Source organism: Balaenoptera borealis (assembly GCF_965194805.1).
Source record: "Balaenoptera borealis genome assembly, chromosome: 14".
In the NCBI taxonomy this organism is placed as follows: Eukaryota; Metazoa; Chordata; class Mammalia; order Artiodactyla; family Balaenopteridae; genus Balaenoptera; species Balaenoptera borealis.
Window position 1 is genome coordinate 40,026,431 of NC_138875.1, and position 26,668 is coordinate 40,053,098.

The following is a 26,668-nucleotide window of genomic DNA, read 5'->3' on the forward strand; positions in this document are numbered from 1 at the left end:
TTCTAATCAAAAGATCATGAAGTGCTATAAACAAGGGGAAAGCATGTATCTGGGGAAAAAGAAAAAAGTTGTTCAGATTACTCTGACTTATGTAGTCCCACTCCCAAGAAGTTCAGTTTGTTGTCCTCATGCCCCCTTCCCCAGATTCCATGACACTGTCTATTGGTGGTAGGGGAGCCCAGACAGAGGCTTAGACCATGAATAAGACCCAGGGCATTTAGAGTATAGAATACATTTGGTCCACATTTGAAAATAATAGTTAAGAATATGTTTGAGATAAGGCTTTTTTTCCCTCTGTTTTTTTCATCCAAGCAAAGCTGGATGAATAAGTATGTTTGAGCTGAGTGTGTTTGAACATTACCATTAACTTCTGGGTTTGCAGCTAGTGAGAACCAGCCAGAGAAGCCTCACTTTGATTCTCGCAGTGTAATATTTGAGCTGGATCCTTGCAACGGGAATGGGAAGGTTTGCCTTGTCTACAAAAGAGGGAAACCAGGTAAGAATCATGGCAGGCATGGTCCTGTAGTTTGGGAATGGCCTTGGCTGACCTTGCTCTCCAGCCATCACACAAAAGGCAGGCTCTTCCCCGACCTCCTGAGGTGCTGCTGGGTCTCTTGTAGATGCCAAGACCCAGAAAACCCCTCTGGTCCTCTCTGAGCATCCCCCTCCAGGCCAATTACTAGAGTCTTTTTAAGCTATTGTCATTTGTGTCACTTGTGAGTTACTGCAAAATAATAAGATTAGGATAATAAGTGAATAAAAGCTAAAAGAAATAGTCATTCTGTTTATAACTCCTCCAGCAGGCTCATGCATTAGAAAAGCATCCAGGAAAAACATTGTCTGTCTTTTACACGTATTTATGTAGACCAATTAACAGCAATAAAAACCTGAATTACTAGACCTCAATCTAAGATCCCAGATGGGAAATCAAGAGAAAAAGGCTCTGGCTTCTTGAGCAGTGGGCGTCACCTGGCCCCCTAACAGCAACTCAGTCCCTAGGAACTACAGAGTTGGACAAGGTCCAGGCCTCTTCAAGTAGCTTTCTGCCTGCAAAGGGTGAGAAGACACACCAGGGTTTACCTCTGGGGGAAAGGAGAGATCATCTTCAGCTGGAGGAGTCTTTGTGAAGTAGCCTTTGAGCTGCATCTTTTTTTTTTTTTTAATATTTATTTATTTATCTATTTGGTTGCACTGGGTCTTAGTTGCAGCACGTGGGGCCACAACTAAAGAGCCCGTGTGCCGCAACTAAGGAGCCAGTGAGCCACAACTAATGAACTGCATCTTGAAGTATAGGTCTGAATGAGATATGGGGGGTGTGGGGTGGGGGGCAAAAGGGGGCATCCAAGCAAAGGGATATGGGTAAAAGCCATGCCATGGGAGAATGCACCTGATTTGGGGGGAATGACAATTCCAGTTCATTGGCCACATGGTTCATCTTGTGGATGAGGAGGAGATGACACCAGAAGCCCAGTTATTCCCTTTCCTGAGGAGTTTTGAAAGCCAGGTGAAGGAGTTTGGACGTTATGTGGAAGTAGGTGGGGAGTCAAGGTTATTTAGCAGAAGTATGGCAGGATTCAAATGAAAATGTGACCACAAGCAGAAATGGAAGTGGAAGGTACTGGAGGATGGAGGCCACTTAGGGAGATGTTACAGCCATTAGACAGGAGATGAAATAGGAGAGGCCTAGGAGATGAACTAGGAGTACTAAGAATGGACGGTCAGGAGCAAGCGTGAGGCAGGAGCCGGTACAATAGTGCCTGCTTCAGCTCAACCAGCACATCACACAGCCGCACAGGCAGGAGTCCCAGGAGAGGAAGCTGGTCTGGGCTCCTCCATGGTGGTTTCTCACAGCACTTCTAATTCCTGACAGACCTCCTGAGAAAGCCAGAACTATTCAGACAGAGTGTCTCTCCATCAGGAAGGCTGAGACCACAGTATGTACCTATTGGGGGAGGGGGAGTGTTGAGCCCGCACAAGAAAGGAGTGCTGCTTAGATAGCCTGAATGCACAGATGGCCAAAGCCCAGCAGATAGATCAGTCGACTGACTGATCAAGAATTTGTAAAAGAATATAAAGAAGCCAGTAACAGTGGCCACTGGAGAACAGAACTGGGAGGTTGGAAGGGAAAAAAGGGAATTTTTACTTAGAGTTTACATTCCTTCTACTATTGAAATTTGTTTTAACCATGAGTAGATGTTGACTTTATAGATACAAGGAAAAAAGTGTTAAGCCATCCCTTCCTTTATGTCCTTTGTCTGCTATTTCAGCATTAGCACAAGACACTGAGATCTGGTTCCTGGACAGAGCATTATACTGGCATTTTCTCACAGATACCTTTACTGCCTATTATCGCCTGCTTATCACCCACCTGGGCCTGCCCCAGTGGCAGTATGCTTTCACCAGCTATGGCATTAGCCCACAGGCCAAGGTAAGGGGGGACCACCTGTCATCTCAAACTGTAAAATGTATCAGAATCTTCGGAGGAAATGCTTAAATTGCAGATTCCCAGCTTCCTCATCTGATTCAGATCTGGGGTTGAGCCCAGGAGCCTATATGTTCAATAAGCAAGGCAGGTGCTTCCAATTTAGGTGGACAACCTCACTTTATACTAATCTAGTTAAGTGGTTCCCAAACTTGGCTGATCCTCAGAATCACCTGGGGAGTTTTTACTTCTAATAAAAAGGGGTGGGTGGCGGGGGGAGATTAGGTTTGATCATTCATTTTGGATAGGCAGTACATGCATACAGCAACAGTGAAAAATCAGTCTCTTATTCACTGGTTCTCCAGCTTCCCCATCCACTTCCTCACAGGTAGGCACTGTTAGTTTCTCTTGTGCCCTCACTGAGTTACTTTATTGGATAGAAAGCATGCATGCATACAGTTTTTGGTTCCTTTTTTCTAAATCACAAGTGCGATATACTATTCACATTGTTCTGCACCTTCTTTTCACTTAACTCCATGTTGGAGCTCATTCCCTATCAATATATAGAGAGCTGTCTTTTTCAATGATACAGAGTATTTCAAAGTATGGATGTGCCTCATTTATATTATAGATCCAGACACCATTTTAAACATACAGATGTCAGGTAATGCTGATATACTGCCTGGTTTGAGAGCACCAGGTGTGTCTAGAAGAACTTTTGACTGGGTGGCAAAAAATGAGGGACTCGATGAATGTGTGTATTCATCGAGTGGACCTCACTTTCCTCAAATGTCACATGACAGTGACATACATCCAGGCAACATAGTGGGTAGTTGTGATCAATGAAAATAAAGGTAGATGCCGTTTGCCCTCAGCTGCCCAGAAAGCCTGTTGGGAAGAGAGCAGGCAACTTCCCTTTACTCAGATTCTTATGCCTCATGTTGAAAGGTTATGAGACCCCATAAAGCAATGTGTGCCTGTCTTCCGTTTTACCTAAAGGAAGTGCTAATAGATTTTAGAGGCAGTTTTTCCTAAAGTCTTTTACTCTGCCTCATCTCCCCAGCTCTCTACCCCTGTATCTCCCCTAAAGAACATAAACACATGCTCTTCTCCTTTGAATCGTGACCCTCTCTCCTAATTCTGCCTTACAGCAATGGTTCAACATGTATAAACCCATCACCTACAACACAAACCTACTCACGGAAGAGACCGACTCCTTTGTGAACAAGCTGGATCCCAGCAAAGTGTTCAAGAGCAAGAACAAGACCTTAATCCCCAAAAAGAAAGGGTCTGTTCAGCCTGCAGGTGGCCAGAAAGGGCCCGCAGGTCCTCCTTCCACCTCTAGATCCTCCTCTGGCTCTGGAAACCCTGTCCGAAAATGAGCGCCCCACCTCCAGCTCCCTACCAGCCCCACAGTGACGATTTCCATGCACAGATGCCCCAGGCGTGGCCCAAGCCTCAGATTCTGTGTGTGGAACCATAGTCCTCTCCCCATCTGAGTGACAAAATCCTAGGCCTTTTACTGCCATTGGCTTGAGCCAGGAGTTGGAAGGGCATACTCAGGTCTCCCCAAGAATCCTTCCCTCATACCCCTTACAGCAGGTTGTGCCACCTACTGATTCTGGAAGCTGTGGCGAATGTAAGGTGTTGTGTAAGTGACTAAGTAGATCTCTTAAGAGCTTTCTTCTCTTTCTACTCCAACCCCCTACCCCTCAACAGTAATTAGAGAAGTCCCCCATAGAAACCACTGGTTTTGACCTATGAGGCATTAGAACTATGCTGCTCAATTGGTAGCCACTTTTTAAAGCAGCTAAATTTAAGCCATGTTAAAAATTCAGTTCCTCAGTTATATTAGCCACAATGGGAGTATTCATGTGGCTAGTGGATTCTGTATTAGCACAGAGATGATGAAACATTTCTGTATCATCACAGAAAGTTCTATTGGGCAGCACTGCATTAGAATACTTCTGCATTACCCTTCCTCAGATCAGTTAATTTTTGTTAGAGAATATTGGTACCTTAATTTGATGGGTTATAATGTTCCATGAAAGACCTTGAATATACATTTTTATGTTCTTTATATCCTTTACCACAAACAGATCTTGCTTTGCTCATTTTCAGTTTCCTATAGTTTCTCATCTTCATCGGTTTCCTATAAAGTTTCTTGTTTCCAGTTTTGTGATGTGATAGTTGCACATTTGCCAAAATTATCTTTATCACTTTTTTTTTAAAAGAAGAGGTGATTCTGCTGTACCATTAAAAACAAAACAAAACAAAACCTCCCAAGCAGTGCTTTGCCAGGACTCTTCATGCAGAGTTTTGATGAAATCAGTCACTGTTGACAAGAGCCTCCACCTGCTCTGCCTACTCACAACTGCTCAACAATTCATGGGGTAGCAGAAAAGGATAGAGAGGAACCAAGTTGTCAAGGATAATAGCTGAGGTTTAGTCTTCCAGAAGCATTTTTCTGCCAAAACTCATCAAAGGGAGAACCAGCAGTGCCAGATAAGAGATTCCAGCATTTGGCTGCCTCCCCAAGTCAGGGTTAGAAGGGGATTGAGAAGTTGCGTCATCTTCCACTGTGGCAGGTGTCCTTCCTCTAGAGATCATGGAGCCCCTGAATTATTTCTTAAGTCCTGGTCCAGCTCTGGATTTCATAAATGAAGCAGCAGAGGAGCCACGAAACAATGGCACCCTTTAAATCAGTGACAATCAGGTGGAATCCCCAAAGAAGGGCTGTAGACAGAAGGGGGTTCCAACAAGGAAAGGTTTGAAACCTGCCTCAGGAGGAGCAGAGCACTCAAGAGCACGAATGGCTACCCAATATGTAGGACCCAGTGCAGAATGAAAATATGGGGGCCTTTGTCCAAAAATCAGATAAACAGTACCATTAAAAGTACTAATACGGAGTAGCAATTTTCATATTAGACAAAATAGACTTTAAAATAAAGACTATTACAAGAGACAAAGAAGGCCACTACATAATGATCAAGGGATCAATCCAAGAAGAAGATATAACAATTGTAAATATTTATGCACCCAATATAGGAACACCTCAATACATCATAAGGAAAATGCTAACAGCCATAAAAGGGGAAATCAACAGTAACACGATAACAGTAGAGGAATTTAACACCCCACTTTCACCAAAGGACAGATAATCCAAAATGAAAATATAAATAAGGAAACACAAGCTTTAAATGACACATTAAACAAGATGGACTTAATTGATATTTACAGGACGTTCCATCCAAAAACAACAGAATACACTTTCTTCTCAAGTGCTCATGGAACATTCTCCAGGATAGATCATATCTTGGGTCACAAATCACGCCTTGGTAAATTTAAGAAAATTGAAATCATATCAAGTATCTTTCCTGACCACAATGCTATGAGACTAGATATCAATTATAGGGAAAAAAATCTGTAAAAAAATACAAATACATGGAGGCTAAAAAATATACTACTAAATAACCAAGAGATCACTGAAGAAATCAAAGAGAAAATCAAAAAATACCTAGAAACAAATGACAATGACAACACAACGACCCAAGACCTATGGGATGCAGCAAAAGCAGTTCTAAGAGGGAAGTTTACAGCAATACAATCCTACCTCAAGAAACAAGAAAAATCTCAACCTAACCTTACACTTAAAGCAGTTAGAGAAAGAAGAACAAAAAAAACCCAAAGTTAGCAGAAGGAAAGAAATCATAAAGATCAGATCAGAAATAAATGAAAAAGAAATGAAATGATAGCAAAGATCAATAAAACTAAAAGCTGGTACTTTGAGACGATAAACAAAATTGATAAACCGTTAGACAGACTCATCAAGAAAGAAAGGGAGAAGACTCAAATCAATAGAATTAGAAATGAAAAAGGAGAAGTAACAACTGACCCCGCAGAAATACAAAGGATCATGAGAGATTACTACAAGCAACTATATGCCAATAAAATGGACAACCTGGAAGAAATGGAAACATTCTTAGAAAAGCACAACCTTCCGAGACTGAACCAGGAAGAAATAGAAAATATAAAGAGGCCAGTCGCAAGCACTGGAACTGAAACTGTGATTAAAAATCTTCCAGCAAACAAAAGCCCAGGACCAGATGGCTTCACAGGTGAATTCTATCAAACATTTAGAGAAGAGCTAACACCTATCCTTCTCAAACTCTGCCAAAATATTGCAGAGGGAGGAACACTCCCAAACTCATTCTATGAGGCCACCATCACCCTGGTACCAAAACCAAAGATGTCACAAAGAAAGAAAACTACAGGCCAATGTCACTGATGAACATAGATGCAAAAATCCTGAAAATACTAGCAAACAGAATCCAACAGCACATTAAAAGGATCATACACCATGATCAAATGGGGTTTATCACAGGAATGCAAGGCTTCTTCAGTATACACAAATTAATCAATGTGATACACCGTATTAACAAACTGAAGGAGAAAAACCATCACCTCAATAGATGCAGGAAAAGCTTTTGACAATATTCAACACCCATTTATGATAAAAACCCTCCAGAAAGTAGGCATAGAGGGAACTTACCTCAACATAATAAAGGCCATATATGACAAACCTAAAGCCAACATCGTTCTCAATGGTAAAAAACTGAAACCATTTCCTCTAAGATCAGGAACAAGACAAAGGTGCCCAACATAGTCTTGGAAGTTTTAGCCACAGCAATCAGAGAAGAAAAAGAAATAAAAGGAATCCAACTTGGAAAAGAAGAAGTAAAGCTGTCACTGTTTGCAGATGACATGATACTATACATGGAGAATCCTAAAGATGCTACCAGAAAACTACTAGAGCTAATCAATGAATTTGGTAAAGTTGCAGGATACAAAATTAATGCACAGAAATCTCTTGCATTCCTATACACTAATGATGAAAAATCTGAAAGAGAAATTAAGGAAACACTCCCATTTACCATTGCAACAAAAAGAATAAAATACCTAGGAATAAGCCTACCTAAGGAGACAAAAGACCTGTATGCAGAAAACTATTAAGACACTGATGGAAGAAAGATGATACAAATAGAGAGATATACCATGTTCTTGGATTGGAAGAATCAACATTGTGAAAATGACTCTACTACCCAAAGCAATCTACAGATTCAATGCAATCCCTATCAAACTACCAATGGCATTTTTCCCATTTTCAGAACTAGAACAAAAAGTTGCACAATTTGTATGGAAACACAAAAGACCCCGAATAGCCAAAGAAATCCTGAGAAAGAAAAATGGAGCTGGAGGAATCAGGCTCCCAGACGTCAGACTATATTACAAAGCTACAGTATTCAAGACAGTATGGCACTGGCACAAAAACAGAAATATAGATCAATGGAACAGGATAGAAGCCCAGAGATAAACCCATGCACATATGGTCACCTTATCTTTGATAAAGGAGGCAAGAATATACAATGGAGGAAAGATAGCCTCTTCAATAAGTGATGCTGGGAAAACTGGACAGCTACATGTAAAAGAATTAAGTTAGAACACTCCCTAGCACCATACACAAAAATAAACTCAAAATGGATTAAAGACCTAAATGTAAGGCCAGACACTATTAAAGTCTCAGAGGAAAACATAGGCAGAACACTCTATGGCATAAATCACAGCAAGATCCTTTTGGATCCACCTCCTAGAGAAATGGAAATAAAAACAAAAATAAACAAATGGGACCTAATGAAACTTAAAAGCTTTTGCACAGCAAAGGAAACCATAAACAAGATGAAAAGACAGCCCTCAGAATGGGAGAAAAATATTTGCTAATGAAGCAACTGACAAAGGATTAATCTTCAAAGTATACAAGCAGCTCATGGAGCTCAATATCCAAAAAGCAAACAACCCAATCCAAAAATGGGCAGAAGACCTAAATTGACATTTCTCCAAAGAAGATATACTGATTGCCAACAAACACATGAAAGGATGCTCAACATCACTAATCATTAGAGAAATGCAAATCAAAACTACAATAAGGTATCACCTCTCACCAGTCAGAATGGCCATCATCAAAAAATCTACAAACAGTAAATGCTGGAGAGGGTGTGGAGAAATGGGAACCCTCGTGCACTGTTGGTGGGAATGTAAATGGATACAGCCACTATGGAGATCAGTATGGAGGTTCCTTTAAAAACTAAAAATAGAACTACCATATGACCCACCAGTCCCACTACTGGGCATGTGCCCTGAGAAAACCATAATTCAAAAAGAGTCGTACCACAGTGTTCATTGCAGCTCTGTTTACAATAGCCAGGACATGGAAGCAACCTAAGTGTCCATTGACAGATGAATGGATAAAGAGGATGGGCACATATATACAATGGAATATTACTCAGCCATAAAAAGAAATGAAATTGAGTTATTTGTAGTGAGGTGGATGGACCTAGAGACTGTCGTACACAGTGAAGTAAGTCAGAAAGAGAAAAACAAATACCGTATGCTAACACATATATATGGGCTCTAAAAAAAAAAAAAAGGTTCTGAAGAACCTAGGGGTAGGACAGGAATAAAGACACAGACGTAGAGCATGGACTTGAGGACACGGGGAGGGGGAAGGGTAAGCTGGGACAAAGTGAGAGAGTGGTATGGACATATATACACTACCAAATGTAAAATAGATAGCTAGTGGGAAGCAGCCACATAGCACAGGGAGATCAGCTTGGTGCTTTGTGTCCACCTAGAGGGGTGGGATAGGGAGGGTGGGAGGGAGACGCAAGAGGGAGGAGATATGGGGATATATGTATATGTATAGCTGATTCACTTTGTTATACAGCAGAAACTAACACACCATTGTAAAGCAATTATAGTCCAATAAAGCTGTTTAAAAAAAAAGTACTAATTTGTTTTACCTTTCTTCTGTGGTTTCTCTCACAACTTGTTACAGTGTTTTATCTGTTTGGTACTTGATGCTGTTCTAGGAAAAATTAAAACTTTAAATTATTAGCGTTAATTTTATCATTCCTCTTTCTATTGTGCTATTCCAGTTTTTAGTGCAGCTACAGAGCATTTAACTCATGTACAGCATTACCAAAAATTACACAATTATTACTTTATACCTTTTGTATGCATATATGTTCCATTCTTATCAGAACAGTGGAAACAACATGCAAAACTAGCTCAACTGATATTTCTCTTCTTGATATGTACACATTCTATCAACACCCTCAACTTACCGATGACTAAGGAAGGACTGAAAGAAAGAGAAATTTTGAGCTGCCCTATGTTTTCCTTTTCTTCTGTGTCATCATTTCAGCGTAAGTGGTTGGCTAATACAGGAAAGTAACATGAGTAAGAAAGGGAATGTTTGGGTGCCATGGTCATTCATGCTTCTTAGAATGCCATTATCTTCTTTTTGCATTCAAATCAAGTCTGGTTCAAATAGAAAGTATGACCTTTTGGGGCCCTTGTGTCCCCACTTTCTCAGTTGTAGACATAACATGCTTGCCTTGTACTTAACTCTGAACCTCCCTGGACTCTCATGTATGGTGGGCCCACTAGAATTCTGTGCTCACGAGAATCACGATGGCTGTAAATGAAAGAGGTGGTAAGGAACAGTGGACACACATATTGCACATATCTCCTCTGCCCATGTGTATGCTTGTCTCATCACGCTTGACTTACAAAACACAAGTTCAAAGATAAAACTAAGAATTTCAAGGCAGTAACAGGAGAGCATTAAACCAAGTGTGAGGCCTTCTGAGTGTGGAGCTCTGTGTGACTGCACAGGTCACATGCCCATGAAGCTGGCCCTGGTGAAGGGGGAAGGGAGCATTCCTGGCGAAAGGCTTCAGACAATGCATAGGTTGAGTGGGTTACATGGGGGAAAAGCTCACAAGGATACTAATATTTTGAAACTAAAGCAATTAAAATGGCAATAGGCACTACTATAAATCAACCACCCAGGAAGAAGACTCTATGCTGGAATTACAGAAAGAGAATAAATGGCAGGGTGCTTCACGATGCATTGATGTAGCTAAGACTGTGCATGAAGTGCCACATCATCATGCTGCTTGCGTCCTACAGCAGGGAAGTACGCAAGCCAAGGATAGGCATGACAAGGGGCAGCTTGCACAGGATAATCCACAAAACATGGGTTATTCCTGTGCTCCCCAAATGTGGACATGCATCAGTGTCAGTGGAATCGTGTGTAGAAAATAAGATGCATAGATCCCACTCCAGACCTACTAAATCAAAATTGCAAGGAAAGATTCCAAGCATCAGGGCTTTTAATCAACCACAATGATGACAGTAATGTTCACTGACTCTGAAACTTTCTACTTAATGGGTCTGGGTGGTTTTGCTTTCATTGCAGGAGAAGAACTCAAAATGTTTTTAATCTAGTGAAGCATATACAATGACTGGAACAGAAGAACCAAGGGACCTTTTAGTTTCTATATGAAATACATCCATTTTTAAAACTTTTTATTATGGAGAATTTTAAACATTTACAAAGATAGAATAGTATAATGAATCCCCGTGTATCCATCACCCAGTTTCAACAATTATCAGCTTATGACAAATCATATTTTATCTATACCCCTGTTCTTTATCCCTCTAATTTTAATTTTTAAATAATTCCATTTTAACTTACCTGTTGATTTTAAGTTATACTTCTTTGCATTATATTTTAGCAGTTGCTCTAGAGATTACAATATGTATTCTTAACTTTTTTTCTGTTCAACACAGTAGCCACTTATATATACATAGGGTCCCTGGTAGCCACATTTGTGTAGTATAACTCTGCCTCCTTGACTACAGTTGACTGACACTGGGTGAGTACCAATCCAAATTGGGATCTTGTGATTAATTTCCTTCTTTGGCTTAAACCAACCTAGACTGGATTCTGTTTTTCCCACCAAGCATTCTCTGGTTAACACATCAGCCTTCATTATGGAGTTACTGTGAAGATTAAATACACAGGTAAGAACTCAGAGTTTAGTCCCTTCTCCCTTTGTAATGTGACTGTAACCTTTCTTTCTAGCCGTTAACTTTCTACATGAGCCATCTGGCTCTGCCTACTGATCCTCTCACTTTGCTTCCTAAACACCAGTGTGGTTCTCCTTCTGCGACTTCATACCTATAGTTTCCTACCTGCCAGTGCTGGCCAGTTGTGCCACGTCTTCCTTCCAAGGTCCAGCTCCAGTCTACCTCCACCTCAAAGCTTCTGAGAAGCTGAGTTCACAAGGAGAGCCCACTCTAGGGGGGAGCACTTCACGCCTGTACCACTCGGTTAACTTTTGATCATCTTGCCTTGTTTCCTCTGTGTCCTCAATGGTAGTTGAGATGGGGGCCTTAATTTACCACTGCAAGCTATGCTGCTTATTGTGAAACCACATGCAATATTAGATTAAACTTAATTCATAATTTTGTGCTAAATCAGGAGCTGCCACATACTTAAATCCAGGATAGACCAATAGAACAGACTACCAAATAATGAGAAAAAAAGCTGTGAAAATTCTGTTTAAATGTTCATTTAAATCCTCAAAATGCAACCACTGCTTTTATTTTAGAGGCAGGACATCTTGGTTCAGCTCAGAGACCACCTCTCTCAGAAGACCCTGCTGTAATGCAATATGTTACTGGTATGCCAATGTTTTGGCATCCAAACTGTCTCTCCCAGACTGCCTCTTGCCACTCACCGGCTGTGACTCAGAAATCTTTTATCAGACAATGTCCCTCTATTTGTGGTTTCAGAAGTGGGATCTTTGTGGCACACATCCTTATGTTTCCTATAGCACCCAACACCCAGGCCTTGCCCAATACCCACCTTGGTAGAGGCAGCACTTCAAATAAACGCAGCCATCCAACTGGATGTTTGCCAATATCCAACCAATTCATCTCACGTGGATAAACTCTATTGAGAGTAGGCCTCCCAGATGATAAGGGTGAAATGCAGTAGTGAGGACCATGGTGAAAGCAATACAAGAACTAAGTGGTGCTTTGTAAAGCTTTATTACAGGGTGGATTTAGCTGTTGGAGATGTGTTCTTGGCCACGGCGTGTATCACCAGGTCATGCATACAGGCTTGATGTGGACTCCGCTGAGGAGAGAGCGCATCCTCTAGGTGGGATACGTAGGGAGAGAAGAGTGCGTATTTGATGGCAGTGAACATCAATCACAGAATTCTCCACTGAGGACAAGAACTCCCAAGGCTCAGGACACAATGTAGGCAGGCAGTGGACATAGCTTCTTAGACACTGTACTTAAGTTCTTGATAGAACAGCAGTCCACAGCAATTCTATACACAATTTCACATAAAAACTTCCTTTTTGTAAAATGAATAAACAGCAACAAAGTACATAAAAAGATGCGTTCTCTCAGACCTGTGATATCCAGTACTGTACAGTAGTGACTAACCACAGGTAGCCATTAAACGTAAATAAAATTCTGCTCGTCTCTCTAGTCACATTTCAAGTGTTCCGTAATCACGCATGTCTAGTGGCTACCATATTGGAATAGGGCACATATAGAACGTTTCCATCCTCACATTTCTATTGGGCAGCCCTGTCTTAGACCACGCATGGCTTGTTTTTACATTACAAATCTCAGAATAACTGCTGCAAAGCCCTTTTATAACATGCTATATTCAACAAAGAACAGGGACATTTACTCAATTTAATATACTTTTGCAAGATACAGCATCCTTTCATACTTTAAATATTCTTTTTACAACCCCTGGCTCACAGGGAAGGCCAGGGATGAGTCAGCATGCCACTGCATACCTTGGAAAAGGGCCCATTCCTCTGGCTGCAGAGTGGCCAGCGTGGGTTCTGGGCTTTGCCCCGCGTTGTAGCCAAAGGCCCCGAAGCAACTCAGCCTCTAGGGCTCTGCACGGTCTCCAGCATGGAAAGCTGAGGGAAATGAAGGTGCAAATTTTCTACATCTTAAAGCAGTTCATCTCCTCTGCCCTCCCAGGGAGCAGGTGGGCCTGACTGAGAACACACTCCCAAATTCAGAAGTAATTGCTCAAGAAGTGACATTTCTCAAATCACCTTCTCTTCCTCTACGGATCAGTGACCTTTATCTTTTTTCACAGCATAAAGAGTGGCAAAGAATACCTCGGAGAGAAACCAGAGCAGGGACACAAACAGGCCTCAGCATAGTTCAAGACCAATGAAGACACCTCGTCCCTCAAGCAAAAGCTGCACGGTGAGGGACAAACTATTAAGGACAAGATTAAACCTCTGGAAGAACAGCTTACCTTTACCAAGGCTCCAGTGCCCAACTTTATACTTTTAAACTTTTTTTTTTTAAATGAGGTCATCCCTTGGGAGAGATGGAGATACAGATTGCACTTGAGGATCTCTGTTTAAATCTCTGGTGGTTCCCGAGGCACACCTGCTCCCATAGGTGGCTCTAGACCATGGCCACACAGGTTCCAGACAGAGTGTTGGGATTCTAGAATATAGGCTTATTGAACAACTTAATAAGAAAAACTATTTTCCTTTAAACATGTGATTGTAACACAGACTGCTGTGGCCTTAATTACCATCCTCACACATCATGTTTTTGGCCATTTAAAAAAATGGGAAATCACCTTCAATATTATAATATCAATAATAGGAAAAATTCAATCAAGCACAAGACAAATATAAAAATTAGTCTTACAACATTCTTCTATAAACACAAGCTTATAAAGTTTAATTTAACCCAAAGGTGAACTTCCATTTACAGATGTTGATTTAGGAAGTTGTTTAAACTTCTACAACCTTTACAAATTTCAGGACAAGTTCTTCTTCCATAGATAAGTTTTTTTTTTATACCACCTACTGACGGGCTGCTAGATTAGAGCCCATTTTCTTCCACTGAGACTGCATATCTGAGGATGGTTTACACTGGGAATGGACTCCTTTATTCCCTTGTCACTTCCAATCTTATGCCTAATCTTCTGAGCCAAGAAGCGCTCTGATGTTGATTGAATTCCTCTAATTCTGTAGCCAGGTCTGCCACCAGCTGCTGTGTGCTGAGCTCCAGTCAAAATGACCTAAATCAGCATACCATCAAGGACACCTTTTTTTCTGAGGCTGGATAGAACAGCTACAAAAGCTTCCCCAGGTATCCATCTCTTTCTGTATAGCTACATTTTAGATTCTTATTTGAAACTTGGGGTTTACAAAAATATAATTTTTCCCTTGGGTACTCAACTCAAATGTTTTTTGGAAGGGGTGATTGCTTCTGTTTCCTAGCCCACTGCCATGCCCTGAAGTATCTGGCTGTCACCCTGTGGAACCCCCTCCCAGAAAGCAATGCAGGGTTAAAAGCATTTCTAGGCAGATGCTACTAAGGGGTAAGGGGTCTCTCTGAAGGAAAATGAGCCTTCTGGTTTATTTTCTGAAAGAGCAAGAGCCAAGGCCTCTGCTTAGCTAGGCCAACTGGATAGTCCAAGTACTGCAGTGACCTATCGCAGTCCAAGAAAGCCTGCCGCTGACACAGAGGAACAGAAGATGTCCTACTTACCTTGTGGTGGATTTAATGCCATATCTTTAATGTGCTGCGCCGATCCTCTGTGGAATATCTTTATTTTCTTCCAGTTTTATTTAGATATAATTGACATATAGCCCTATATATGTTTAAGGTATACAGCCTAATGATCTGACTTACATACATCATGAAATGATTACACAGTAGGTTTAGTGAACATCCATCCTCTCATATAGATGCAAAATTAAAGAAACAGAAAAAAAGTATTTTTTTCTTGTGATAAGAATTCATAGGATTTACTCTCTTAACAACTTCATATACAATATACAGCAGTGTTAATTATATTTATCATGTACGTTACATCCCTAGTACTTATTTACCTTATCTGGAAGTTTGTACCTTTTGACTACCTTCATCCAATTCCTCCTCCCCACACCTGCTGCCTCTGGTAACCACAAATCTGATCTCTTTTTCTAAGAGTTTGTTTTGAAGTATAATTTGCCTATAACACCATGTTAGTTATTTCCTAGTGTACAACATAGTGATTCAATATTTCTATACATTTCAAAATGATCACCATAAGTCTAGTTACCATCTGTCACCATACAAAAATATTATGTAATTATTGACTATATTCCCCACACTGTATATTTCATACCTGTGACTCATTTATTTTATAACTGGAAGTTTATACCTCTTAATTTCCCTCACCTATTTCTCTCCTTCCCCCAACTCCTTCCCCTCTGGCAAACACCTGTTTGTATCTATGAGTCTGTTTCTGTTTTGTTATGTTTGTTCATTTGTTTTCATGTATAGATTTCACATTAAAGTAAAATCATATGGTATTTGTCATTCTCTGTCTAACTTATTTCACTTAGCGTAATACCCTCTAGGTCCATCCATGTTGTCACAATTGGCAAGATTTCATTCTTTTTTTATGGCTGAGTAACATTCCATTGTGTGCGTGTGAATATATATATATACACCACATCTTCTTTATTCATTCATCTATCGATGGGAACTTAGGTTGCTTCTATATTTTTGGCTATCGTAAGTAATGCTGCAATAAACATAGGGGTGCATATATCTTTTCTAATTAGTGTTTTTGTTTTCTTCAGATAAATACCCAGAAGTGCAGTTGCTAGATCATATGGTAGTTCTATTTCTAATTTTTTGAGGACCCTATATACTGTTTTCCGTAGTGGCTACATCAATTTACATTCCCAGCAACAAGGTTTCCCTTTTTTCCACATTCTCCCCAACACTTATTTGTTGTCTTTTTTATAATAGTCATCCTGACAGGTATGAGATGATATGTCATTGTAGTTTTGATTTGCACTTGTCTGATGATTAGTGATGTTGAGCATCTTTTCAGGTGCCTACTGACCATCTGTATGCCTTCTTTGGAAAAATGTCTATTCAGGTCCTCTGCCCATTTTTTTAAATTGTTATTTATTTATTTTTGGCTGTGCCATGCAGCTTGTGGGATCTTAGCTTCCCAACCAGGGATCGAACCTGCGCCCCCTGCATTGGAAGCATGGAGTCCTAACCACTGGACCACCCTGGAGGTCCCCTCTGCCCATTTTTTAATCAGGTTTTGGTTTTTTTTTTTTATGTTGAGTTGCAGGAGTTCTTTGGATATTTTGGCTATTAACCCCTTATCAAGTATATTGTTTGCAAATGTCTTCCCACACTCAGTAGGTGGCCTTTTCATTTTGTTCATAGTTTCTCTCCCTGTGCAAAAGCTTTTCAGTTTGATGTAGTCCCATTTGTTTATTCTGTTTCCCTTGCCTGAGCAAAAAAAAAAAGAAAAAATGTCAAAGAGCATACTGCCTATGTTTCCTTCTAGAAGTTTTATGGTTTCAGGTCTTACATTTAAGTCTTTAATCCATTTTGAATTTATTTTTGTGCATGGTATGAGAGAGTAGTCCAGGTTGATTTTTTTCACGTAGCTGTCCAATTTTCCCAACACTATTAATTTAAAATGCTATATTTTCCCCATTGTATATTCATGCCTCCTTTGTTGTAGATTAATTATGACAATATAAGTGTGGCATTTCTGGGCTGTCTTTTCTGTTCCATTGATCTATGTGTCTGTTTTTGTGCCAGTACCACACTGTTTTGATGATTGTAGCTTTGCAGTATAGTTTGAAATCAGGGAGTGTGATACTTCCAACTTTGTTCTTCTTTCTCATGATTGTTTTGGCTATTTGGCTATTCAGTGTCTTTTGCGTTTCCATACAAATTTTAGAATTATTTGTTTTACTGCTGTGAAAAATGCCATTGGTATTTTGATAGGGATTGCAATGAATCTGTAGATTGCCGTGAGTAGTATAGTTGTTTTAACAGTATTCTTCCAATCCATAAGCATGGTATATCTTTGTGCACCCTCCCCTCCATCCCCAAATCCCTCAGTAAGTTATTTTTTAAATAGAAAGAAAAAACCTTAAGACTCCAAAGAAACCAAAATCCAGGCATCTTTAAAGTATTTGCCTTTCTTTACCAGCAGTTTTGTAATTTCAACCCAGATTAAGAAATAGACACAAGAATATGTATGGTGATGACCAGCACAATTAGCAACAGCATCTCACAAGTGTGAAGTATCATTCACTTTAATGCTTCTCAAAAGTCTTTTAGAGAAATTTAACTTCTTGAATTAAAAACGCTAATAGAGGCAGCCAGAATGAGTGGCGACAAGGAGAGAGGAAGTGAGCAATAGAAAAAAATCCTTCAGATTCACTAAAAACTACTAAACCAATTCCCAATAAAAAGAGACCCGCTTTACCTAGCGGTAACCAAGAAATTAGTTGACCTAGCTTGCTCCCTCTGAGAATTTTTTAATTCCTAAAATAAAATGAACATTAGATTTATTCAGTCACTTCCTTCCAAATGTGACCTTTTATTCTAAAGCAGTAACTCTCAGTAGAACACCAGGGGCCCCCAGAAGGGCATCAAAGTATTTGTTCACTAAATGGTGAAAAAAAAAAAAAGGTGTCTTCCTTCTGTTTGCCCATCACAATCCCCAGTGATACAGATATTCCATGTTCATATTCAGTGCCGAGGCTCTCACAAACCACTAAACCACATGTGGAATATTATACGTTATTTAGAACCATAAGGAAATAAACATTGATACCCTATGCACCCGTTTCAATAAAGTGATTAAATAAACTCAATTGTCTGGAATATACAGACCTAACTCTTGTAGGTTCCAGACTCTCTGGGGGGCTCACATGCATCATGTATTATTTGACAAATGCCCACTTGAAAGAGCTCCCTGTCTCCCTGATAGTGGAGATGCAGAAGATGGGAGGGAAACAGTCACAGAAGCCTGTGGGGTGAATATATTATCTTCAGCTCTTCAGTCTACAGGACTGCATCCTGTCTCTAAATCACATCTGCCCAGATTCAGGAATGCACAGTCACAGATGTTTTGAAAGTGAGGCACAGGGGACTTCCCTGGTGGCACAGTGGTTAAGAATCTGCCTGCCAATGCAGGGCACACGGGTTCGAGCCCTGGTCCGGGAAGATCCCACATGCCACGGAGCAACTAAGCCCGTGCACCACAACTACTGAGCCCGCGCTCTAGAGCCCATGAGCCACAACTACTGAGCCTGAGTGCCACAACTACTGAAGTCCGCATGCCTAGAGGCCACGCACCGCAACGAATAGTAGCCCCCACTCGCTGCAACTAGAGAAAGCCCACGTGCAGCAACGAAGACCCAATGCAGCCAAAAAATTAATTAATTAATTAATTAATTTTAAAAAAGAAGGCACAGATAGAATTGGTGACCTGATGATCTTTTGGCACCGCCCCCATTGAATACCTGCTGCAGTTGTTGACCCCTTCCCTATTTTCAGAGGCAGAGTTTCTTCACAGGGAGCCATGTGACCCTGAGCTGAGGGTCTCTGTGGAGGGCTTGGCCACCACCTGGGCATGAGGCCCCTCAGCGTGGCTCTGCGGCTGCTGAGAGCTCCTCACAGCGCCTTCCCCTCTGGACACTTGAGCTGCTGATGACCTGCACTTGAGTGCCAAGGACAACACTTCTGAAGTTCTCTGCAGACGAAGCTTTAAATTTTCATTTTGTTTTGGTGACTTAGTAAATTTTTTTGAGAAAATGAATTTTTACATAACAAGCAAGTGAATGAGTTGCAGAATAGTTCAGATTTTTAAAATGCTACTCTAATTTTTGTTTCTACATCACAAAGGAGCAAAAACAAAGCACACGGGTAAGGCGATACACATGAGGTTATTGCTAACTTGTACTGCCACAAAGATTGATGCCTAATTAATCTGGAGTTACAAAGAGCACATGTCAGTGCTTCTCACTCAATTAACAAAAAAAAAAAAGGAAACCCAAAGGGCCTGGAGGCCATTCCAAGCCAGGGTCCTTCTGATGAACCTGAGAAAAGGCTTTGCTGATTCAGAAGGAGGCAAGCCTATGGAGCTGTTTAAAGTCCTGCACCAGGAGAATGAAAATTTCCGGTTATGGCATTAAACTCTATTTATTTAGTATTTGAAACATGGTGTACATTTCTGAATTTGTATAAACATTTAGTACATCTAAAATCCACAACTGGTAAACAATCTGTGCTTTCTTTTGTGTACAATTTTGGAGTTTACATCTGGATATTTTGGTGTTACGGAGAGACCCAGTCTGTGAACCTAATCAAACTGCCTCATGACCATAGTAACTGTGACAGAAGTGATTTGCTCCTTAAAAGGGCTGTTCCTTGCACAGAAAAGGTGTCACGCTTTGGAACTACTAAGCCAGGTGTCAAGGAAACAAGAGAAACACAGCTGACATGATGAAGAAAGTCTGTGAAGGGGACTCCAAGATCCATGTCAGTGCACAGCGGGCTACGCAAGTCACTCGGTGACACCTAGGCACGGGCACCCCTTTCAGAACCTTTGGGTGTCAGAGCCTCCTCACCTCCCACCGGAGGGGTTCCTTCCAGCAGGAGCTTGCACTCTGCATGGGCATCCACCTTAGCGCACCAGGGGGTCACAGCTGCAGCTCTGAGGTGCCCACCAGGCCCAGGGCCCTGGCTTCTTCCGGAGTCAGGCCACTCTTCAGGGTCCTCCGCACTGCAGTGGCGCCGGCAGACCAGAGGCGAAGGGACGAGAAGAGAAGGCGGTGTTAGCAGCCCGGCACGTGGCAGTCAGGCCACAGGCTTCCTTCCCCCGAGGACTCCCAGAGGAGTCACAGCGCTCAAGGACACTTGGCCCCGTCCTACTCCTGCTGAAGTTCCCTGGCTGGCTGGCCGCCGGGGCAGGGAAAATCTAGCGGCTGCCAGGGACTGACCTGAAGATGACACAAGCACTGACCTGGAAAGTCAGGCAGATAGGGGACCTCGTAAGAGGGGAGTGGGGGAGGAGAGGCCCACCGTCATGAGGTGCCTGAGAAATGGTGCAAACTACAAAATGCAGGTGGCATGTTGAGAGCTCAGCCTTTCCCAGCATAAGGAGCGGATCAGAGCTGGAAAAGGAATTAACTGAGCATAGGAAAATGCAGACTCCAGTGATGCAAATTAGGTAAAATAATCCCGCAAATCTGCAGGGACATACCTCTGTAGAGGCCCCACAGCAAGGCATTAACGGAACCCGGCGCAAGGGGTAGCTGTCAGGATGAGTTCTCCACGAGCATCAGGGTCTTAGTCTCAACTCATCAAAGGGCCTCTACAGAGAATAACCAGTGACTCCTTGTAGACTGGATGCCAAGGAGCAAACTGCCAAACTTCTGAGTGGATTTGATGGATGTTCTCTGTGAAACACACAAGGCTCAAGAAGGACCAGTGACCTCCCCGCCCTGAGGTTTACAACTGGCAGCTGGAGGCACACTCATATTTAACTGACTTAGAATTGGCTTATGTTTAGCCTGACATTATGGGTTTTCCATTGTTTAGTGTTGATCAATTTCGATGTCAAAATAAATGCTGAATAAGGCTGCATGATGAGGCAGCTGCCCCTTCCAAGACTGGTCCTTTCATTTGAAAGGTTCCTAATTACATTTTCCTTAGTTGATAAACTGTATTTGGCCTACTCTGTATGGAAGTCATACAGAGTTTTGGGTATTCTATTTTCAGAAGAGATGTGTTACAGATCTGCCATCTACCGTAAATCCTCAGTCAGCTGGAGTCCCTGAGATCCTCAGGGAAGGCCCTTGATCAGAATGTGGAGAAAGTAAAGCTCATCCTTAGTGTTTTCCCACCTTCCTTGCCAGACCTAATTCCCCACGCCCCCTCTATGATAAGGGGGCCTGTGTCCTCTGAGGCCTCCCCAGAGGTGAGGGTCCCACCTTGTGTGTCTGCAGCAACACCCAAATCGATGCCTCCCCTGGGCAAAAGCCCACTTAGCCCATGGACAAAGAATCTGAAAGAGCTAGGCCTCTGGTAGAACAAACGGCGGCTAATATCTACTAATAAATACTTTCTTCTCTCCCAGGAATCAGCACTCTGAACAGGGGCCAACACCCAGTCCATCAGTCCATCAGTCAACAAATACTTCATGGAGAACCTATTGTGCGCTCAGCACTTTAACTCAAAGAATGGACACACTTAGGGAAGATTCACAGACATTAAGCATGGGTTTATAGACGCACAAAGCTCTGTGGTGAGGGGGACCCTCAGATCATGCCACCGCACGCTTCTGTATTTTCAAGCCCAGCTCAGGGCCCTAGAGCCACCCGTCCGCGGCTGCCCCTACACTGGCTAACCCTCCCGCAACCCCGGACCCCTTGGGCTCCAGACTGAGTATTTAACTCATCCAGACAAAATGTTTGGCTCCAGAGCCTTGGCTGGAGGCAGATTGCATTTAACTGAGTAATGGCATTCGTTCTATGGGGCAGCAATAAAAATACTAGTTTGTAATACCCTTTATGTTCTTTAAACACTCCTTCAAGTGTTTGTTAAAGAAAGATAATAATTTTAAAGCCAGAAAACAAGATGAACTATTTCTCATTCTTGACAAGGACTGCTGAGACCTCTTATCCAAGATACAAAATTCTGCCTGAATAAGTCCATGCTGCACTAGGAGGGCATCTTACGTTTCCTTAGCAGCAGGAGGTGGCATGGGCTAGGAACCACAGCTTTGTGCCTTCAGGTATACACACTTGGCCGAATGACCACAGAAGACTCCACGAACTGGTGGCATTGGAAGATGCCTCTAACAGTTCTGTTCACATGTTTGCTTTAGCCCTAGAACTATAGGGTTCAGTCCATGTAAATACTTGAGTAAGGACCCTGGCACCTTACGGAACAGGCAATAATCTGTTAATAGATATGGGCATCGAGCCAGTCTGTCTGGGACCAGCTCAGAGAACAGAACAAAGCTTAATGGTGCTGCACAAGCCTTGCTGCCCTCAGCCTCATGGTCTACTCACAGCTTTGATGCACGAGACCCCTGAGGACCCTCCTGCCCCCTCCAGCCTGGGCTTTTCTCTGCTGTGGGGAAAAGCCAGTATAAGCGAAGGTCCCTTTGCTTGCCAGATGTGTCCCTGAAAGGCAGGTATTCATAGAAAAATCGGCCCCATTTATGGAGTCCTACTTTCTGTGGGCCTTCATGACAATTCAGATAAATTCTCCCAGAAATACATTAGCCCTGAAAAGGACCTTAAGAATTTGAACCCTTCCTTTGTTAAAGACTCTTGAAAGAAGGTGTGAAATGAAGGTAATCAGTTGAAATCAGCTTCGTACCCTGATTCGAGTCCTGCATGGAAAGGGCCTCTTACAGTGTCTGTCTCTCCATCTACCTGCTCGTCAGTTAATTCATTCATTCAACAGACGCTACGTGAGCCTCCACCTTGAGCCAAGTGTCCCACCAAGGAGGCCGGGAGCTGACAGGAACACGGAGTGCGGGGAAGGGCGCAGGGCAGCAGACCCTGTCCGCACAGGAGTTGGCTCTCACGCAGAAAGTTTCCAGAAAGCAAAAAAGGGCTGAGGACATATGAGAATGAGAGGACCAACACACAGGAGCTGGCAGGATATGGAACTTGCACAACAGAAACAAGCCTTCCATCAAATAGGGCATTCTCAACTAGCACTTCTCAAATGCTGGCGGGCAGGGGGAGAGGGGTGCAGGGGGGGAGGGGTGCAGGGGGGGAGGGGTGCAGGGGGGAGGGGTGCAGGGGGGAGGGCTGGCTGACATCTGATAAGATAACGTCCGGGCCCCTCTCCACTGCTCCCCCTTCCTGCCTCCCACTTGAATGCCCCGGCTGCAGCAGAGCTGCTTGCCAGCCTGTCACATGTGACAGCCTCCCCTCCCCGCAGCTGCTTAACAGAGAACAGGCCCTGGAAATGTTTATCCCTGTCTGCCTCACACTCCTTCCATAGACGGCATGGGTCACTTTGCTGGCACCAGCGGCCACTCGATGCCCCAGGCGCTTGGGACGGCTCTCACGATGTCAGCAGCGGGGTCTGACACAGAGGTGCCTCTGCTGTCAACATGCAGCACAGGGGGGGTCTGGGGCTCACGGAAAAATCATAAGTCCGTTTTCTCTTTCTTTCCCCCCCTCCCTTGAATTGAAAAAACTGTTTTGATCCTACAAAGTGCTCCCAGGCAATTCTTTGCTGATGTGAATCTGAGAATAATGGCAGTGGTGGCTGCCATTTCCCGAGCACTGCCATGGATCATTTCACCCCATATTTGTGGCAACCCTATGAGGTGGGGACTGTAATCGTCCCCCCAGGGAACGAGCAGCAGCGGCACAGAGAGATCGAGTCTCCGGCCCCTACGTACACAGTAAGGGGAAGAGAAGGATTTGGGCCAGGACGTTTGAATCAGAGCCCACCCTGGAAACAACTGTGCCCTGACGCGCCTGGCAGCACAAGTTCTGACAGTCTTTCATGTTGATGGCAAATGGACCGAGTTTTACTTCCATGTGACGGAAATCCACATGTGTGCTCTTTCACCTTTGGATCACTGACAGATTTTTTTTTTTCATTTTTTGCACATAATGTCAAGCAATTTGGAAATAAGTGGTGTGTGTGTGTTTTGTTTTGTTTTGTTTGTAATCCCTAAGATCCTAAAAATTGTTCTACTGAGTATACTAAGAGCGCTGTGTCTAGGATGACAGGGGCTCATATCAGAACTTGAAGATATCTTACGTGTTTGCTTCTTGGGGTTGGGAGGTAACTTGCCCCACTGGTATTCAAATGCTGCTTGCCCATTTGTGCAGTCCTTGTTCCTGGAGGGACCTGTTTGCGACTGGAGAAAAATGGCAGGTCCAGTCCTGCCTCTTTGGACTTAAATACTGGGAATCATTTTAAGGTGTATCATTCTTAATGATTCGATGTTAGATATTCTGTGGGATTTTCATGGGTTTGGGTTTTTTTGTTTTTTCGGTCAACGTCAATTATTTAACCACTTGGGTTATTTTTCTTACTTCCACCCTCCGTCATAAAATCCCATCCATTAAAAGAAGAGGTTTCCCAAATTGACAGCATTCTACAAAATAACTAACTGACCGGTACTTTTCAAAAGTGTCAAGGTCATGAAATGTCCTCCACAGATCAGAGGAGACTAAGCAGACATGACGATAATGCAACGTGGGACCCTGGGTAGGATCATGGAACAGAAAGAGGGCATTAGGGGGAAAATGCTGAAATCTGAGTCAAGCCTGCATCTGAGTTAATTTTTTGATGCATTGTCCTACAGTGTGCAGGGTGTTAACATGACGGGAAGCTGGGTGAAGGATGTAAGGCAGCTCTCTGTGCTATTTTTGTAACTTTTTTGTTAAGTCTAAAATTCTTTCAAAATCAAAAGCTAAAAAAATAAAACATGGAATAACAATGACAAGAAGCCAAGGTTCCCAGACCTGGTTGATTTAAACTCGACTTCTTAGACTCAGCCTGGGCACAAAGAACCAAGGTCTCTGGGAGAGGCCCCGACAGTGCATTCTAACCTCCCCAGGAGATTCAGATCCCTGACTTAGAACACTGCCATCTGAGTGAGATGCGGGGAAAGGGGGCCCCTCATGAAGGCAACGGCCTTTGTGGTGATAGGGCTGAAGTCTCCGAGTTCTGCCTCACCCGGAACTAAGTTCACTCACGCTGAGATGGCTTTCAGCAATACTTATGGTATCAGGCGCTTTCTACAGCCACTGGTCTGGCCACAGTCTTGGCTGTGCAGTGCCCCTACCCCACTTCCCTCCCACGTCTGTGGCTACATTCACATCCAGTGCTCCTCAGTAATCTCTTTGGTTCCTAGGTAAGCACTGAACAGAAAGCAATCAGTTGGAATGCAAAAGCAGACTGCTTCTTATGAGTCACGTTGTTGGGGAGGACGGGGAGAGGATGGAATCTGGCCTGGGCAGAAAGAAATGAAACAGTTCTCTCCATTGCTTTCTGAGCTCAGAGTTCTCAGCATTATTGCAAGTCCTGGGTGGGACAGAACTGCCTTCCGCCTTTCCAGATGAAGTCTAGCTCTTTAGTGCTTACTGGGATGTCACAACAGTACTAGACACATACAATGTTAACAATCCAGGCTTCCGTGCACAGGGACAAGCCATGGCACCAGTGTTCCGGGGGTAAAAAGAGACGGGAAGATGGGTCTGGTCTACACATTACAGCAGGCCAAGTGAAGTGGCCAGTGGAGGACAAGGAGCCAGGTGGGTGATGGTAGCAAAGTGATAAGGGGGCAGGTGTGGTTTCTGTGCACAGGCTCGTGGGTGACTTCCCTGGCAGCTCCTAAACGCTTGCAGACAGCTTCATATTCCTACCATGTTTGGGCCCCTTGGACAGCAGTGTGAAGGGAAGGAGGGTGCTGAGAACCCGTCATAGGTGCCCCGCTTAACCCTCACAACCATCCCGGGAGGCTGGCACGACCGCCCTCATCGGTTGTATGACTGTGCAAATTCCCAAGCACGGAACTGTATTCCATCTGAACTTAGCAGCAAAGGCAATGAACTACTGTAACCTCCTGCCAGTAAGGTGCTTGGCACTTTCCAAAGCACCCTTCCTAGAACCCTCTACTTTGCTCTTACGCAGGAAAGACAAATTCTCAGATTCCTCTTGTTTACTGATCCTCCCTCCTCTTGAACTTCCACTCTGGGACAAAAGGGTGCCTGGCATACAGACAGACACAGTGGAGGACACACAGCCAGCCTCCTTTTTCAAAGTGCTAGTTCCCAATTTGGAAGGGTGATTTGTCTGAAAATACAACAACCAGAGAGCCATTCAGGGCAGTGAGACCCTTCCAAGCTCTTCCTGCACCACCTCTCTAACCCCAAGGCTTCTACCTAAGCTTCTTTCCACATCAGAGTCCTGGCTACCAGCCTGACCCTGCTTTAGAGCAGGGGGCTGCTTCCACCCCCTTGGGCTTGGCTACGAGGCCCGTACACCCTTGTTTAGGACCTGCCTCCAGGTGATTTGGAGTCTGTTCTGATAGCACCTGCTCTGATTTGGGCCTCATTTCTCTCCCTAGTCCACAGACTCTAATTATGCCTCCCAGCCCACCACCGTCAAACCCTTTCACAGGCCCTTTCCTCTGTCCATTCAGCTCTGCCTCCAAGACCTTCCCAATGCAGAGCCAGGCTGCAAATGCCTTCCTCACTTCCCCGTCTTCCTTTTCTAGTGAAAAGGGCTTGACACCCACCATAGGTTTAAAGTCAGCCCCAGTGAATCCTAGAGCCGCTGTCAGCTCCATCCCCTTCTGGTCACTCTACTCCCGAAGCCTGGAGTGGGCGCTGATGGGGGTGGCACTTCTCCCCAGAGGCACAAACCCTCACGTTGGCCCTCTAAAATGCAGTGACTCTCCACCTGGGTTTGGGGAAGAGATTTTGATTCTCTCTTGGACTTATTCTATTTATCTTCCTGTCA

At 43.2% G+C, this 26,668-nt stretch overlaps 2 protein-coding genes across 14 annotated transcripts in view; one reads left to right on the forward strand and one right to left on the reverse strand.

Moving 5' to 3' along the window:
- The window catches only part of TPGS2 (tubulin polyglutamylase complex subunit 2), a 66,956-nt gene extending 51,260 nt beyond the window's left edge, over positions 1–15,696 (forward strand). For both annotated transcript variants that reach the window (XM_082354400.1, XM_082354401.1), the window contains 4 exons: positions 383–496; positions 2,268–2,428; positions 3,574–11,202; positions 13,467–15,696. In XM_082354400.1, coding sequence (XP_082210526.1) covers positions 383–496; positions 2,268–2,428; positions 3,574–3,804 — 506 coding nt within the window. In that variant the 3' untranslated portion in view covers positions 3,805–11,202; positions 13,467–15,696. The remainder of the gene's footprint in view (positions 1–382; positions 497–2,267; positions 2,429–3,573; positions 11,203–13,466) is intronic.
- Positions 15,697–19,338: 3,642 nt separating this feature from the next.
- The window catches only part of FHOD3 (formin homology 2 domain containing 3), a 491,067-nt gene continuing 483,737 nt past the window's right edge, over positions 19,339–26,668 (reverse strand). For all 12 annotated transcript variants that reach the window (XM_082354165.1, XM_082354171.1, XM_082354169.1 and 9 more), the window contains one exon: positions 19,339–19,940. In XM_082354165.1, the coding sequence (XP_082210291.1) occupies positions 19,858–19,940 (83 nt within the window). In that variant the 3' untranslated portion in view covers positions 19,339–19,857. The remainder of the gene's footprint in view (positions 19,941–26,668) is intronic.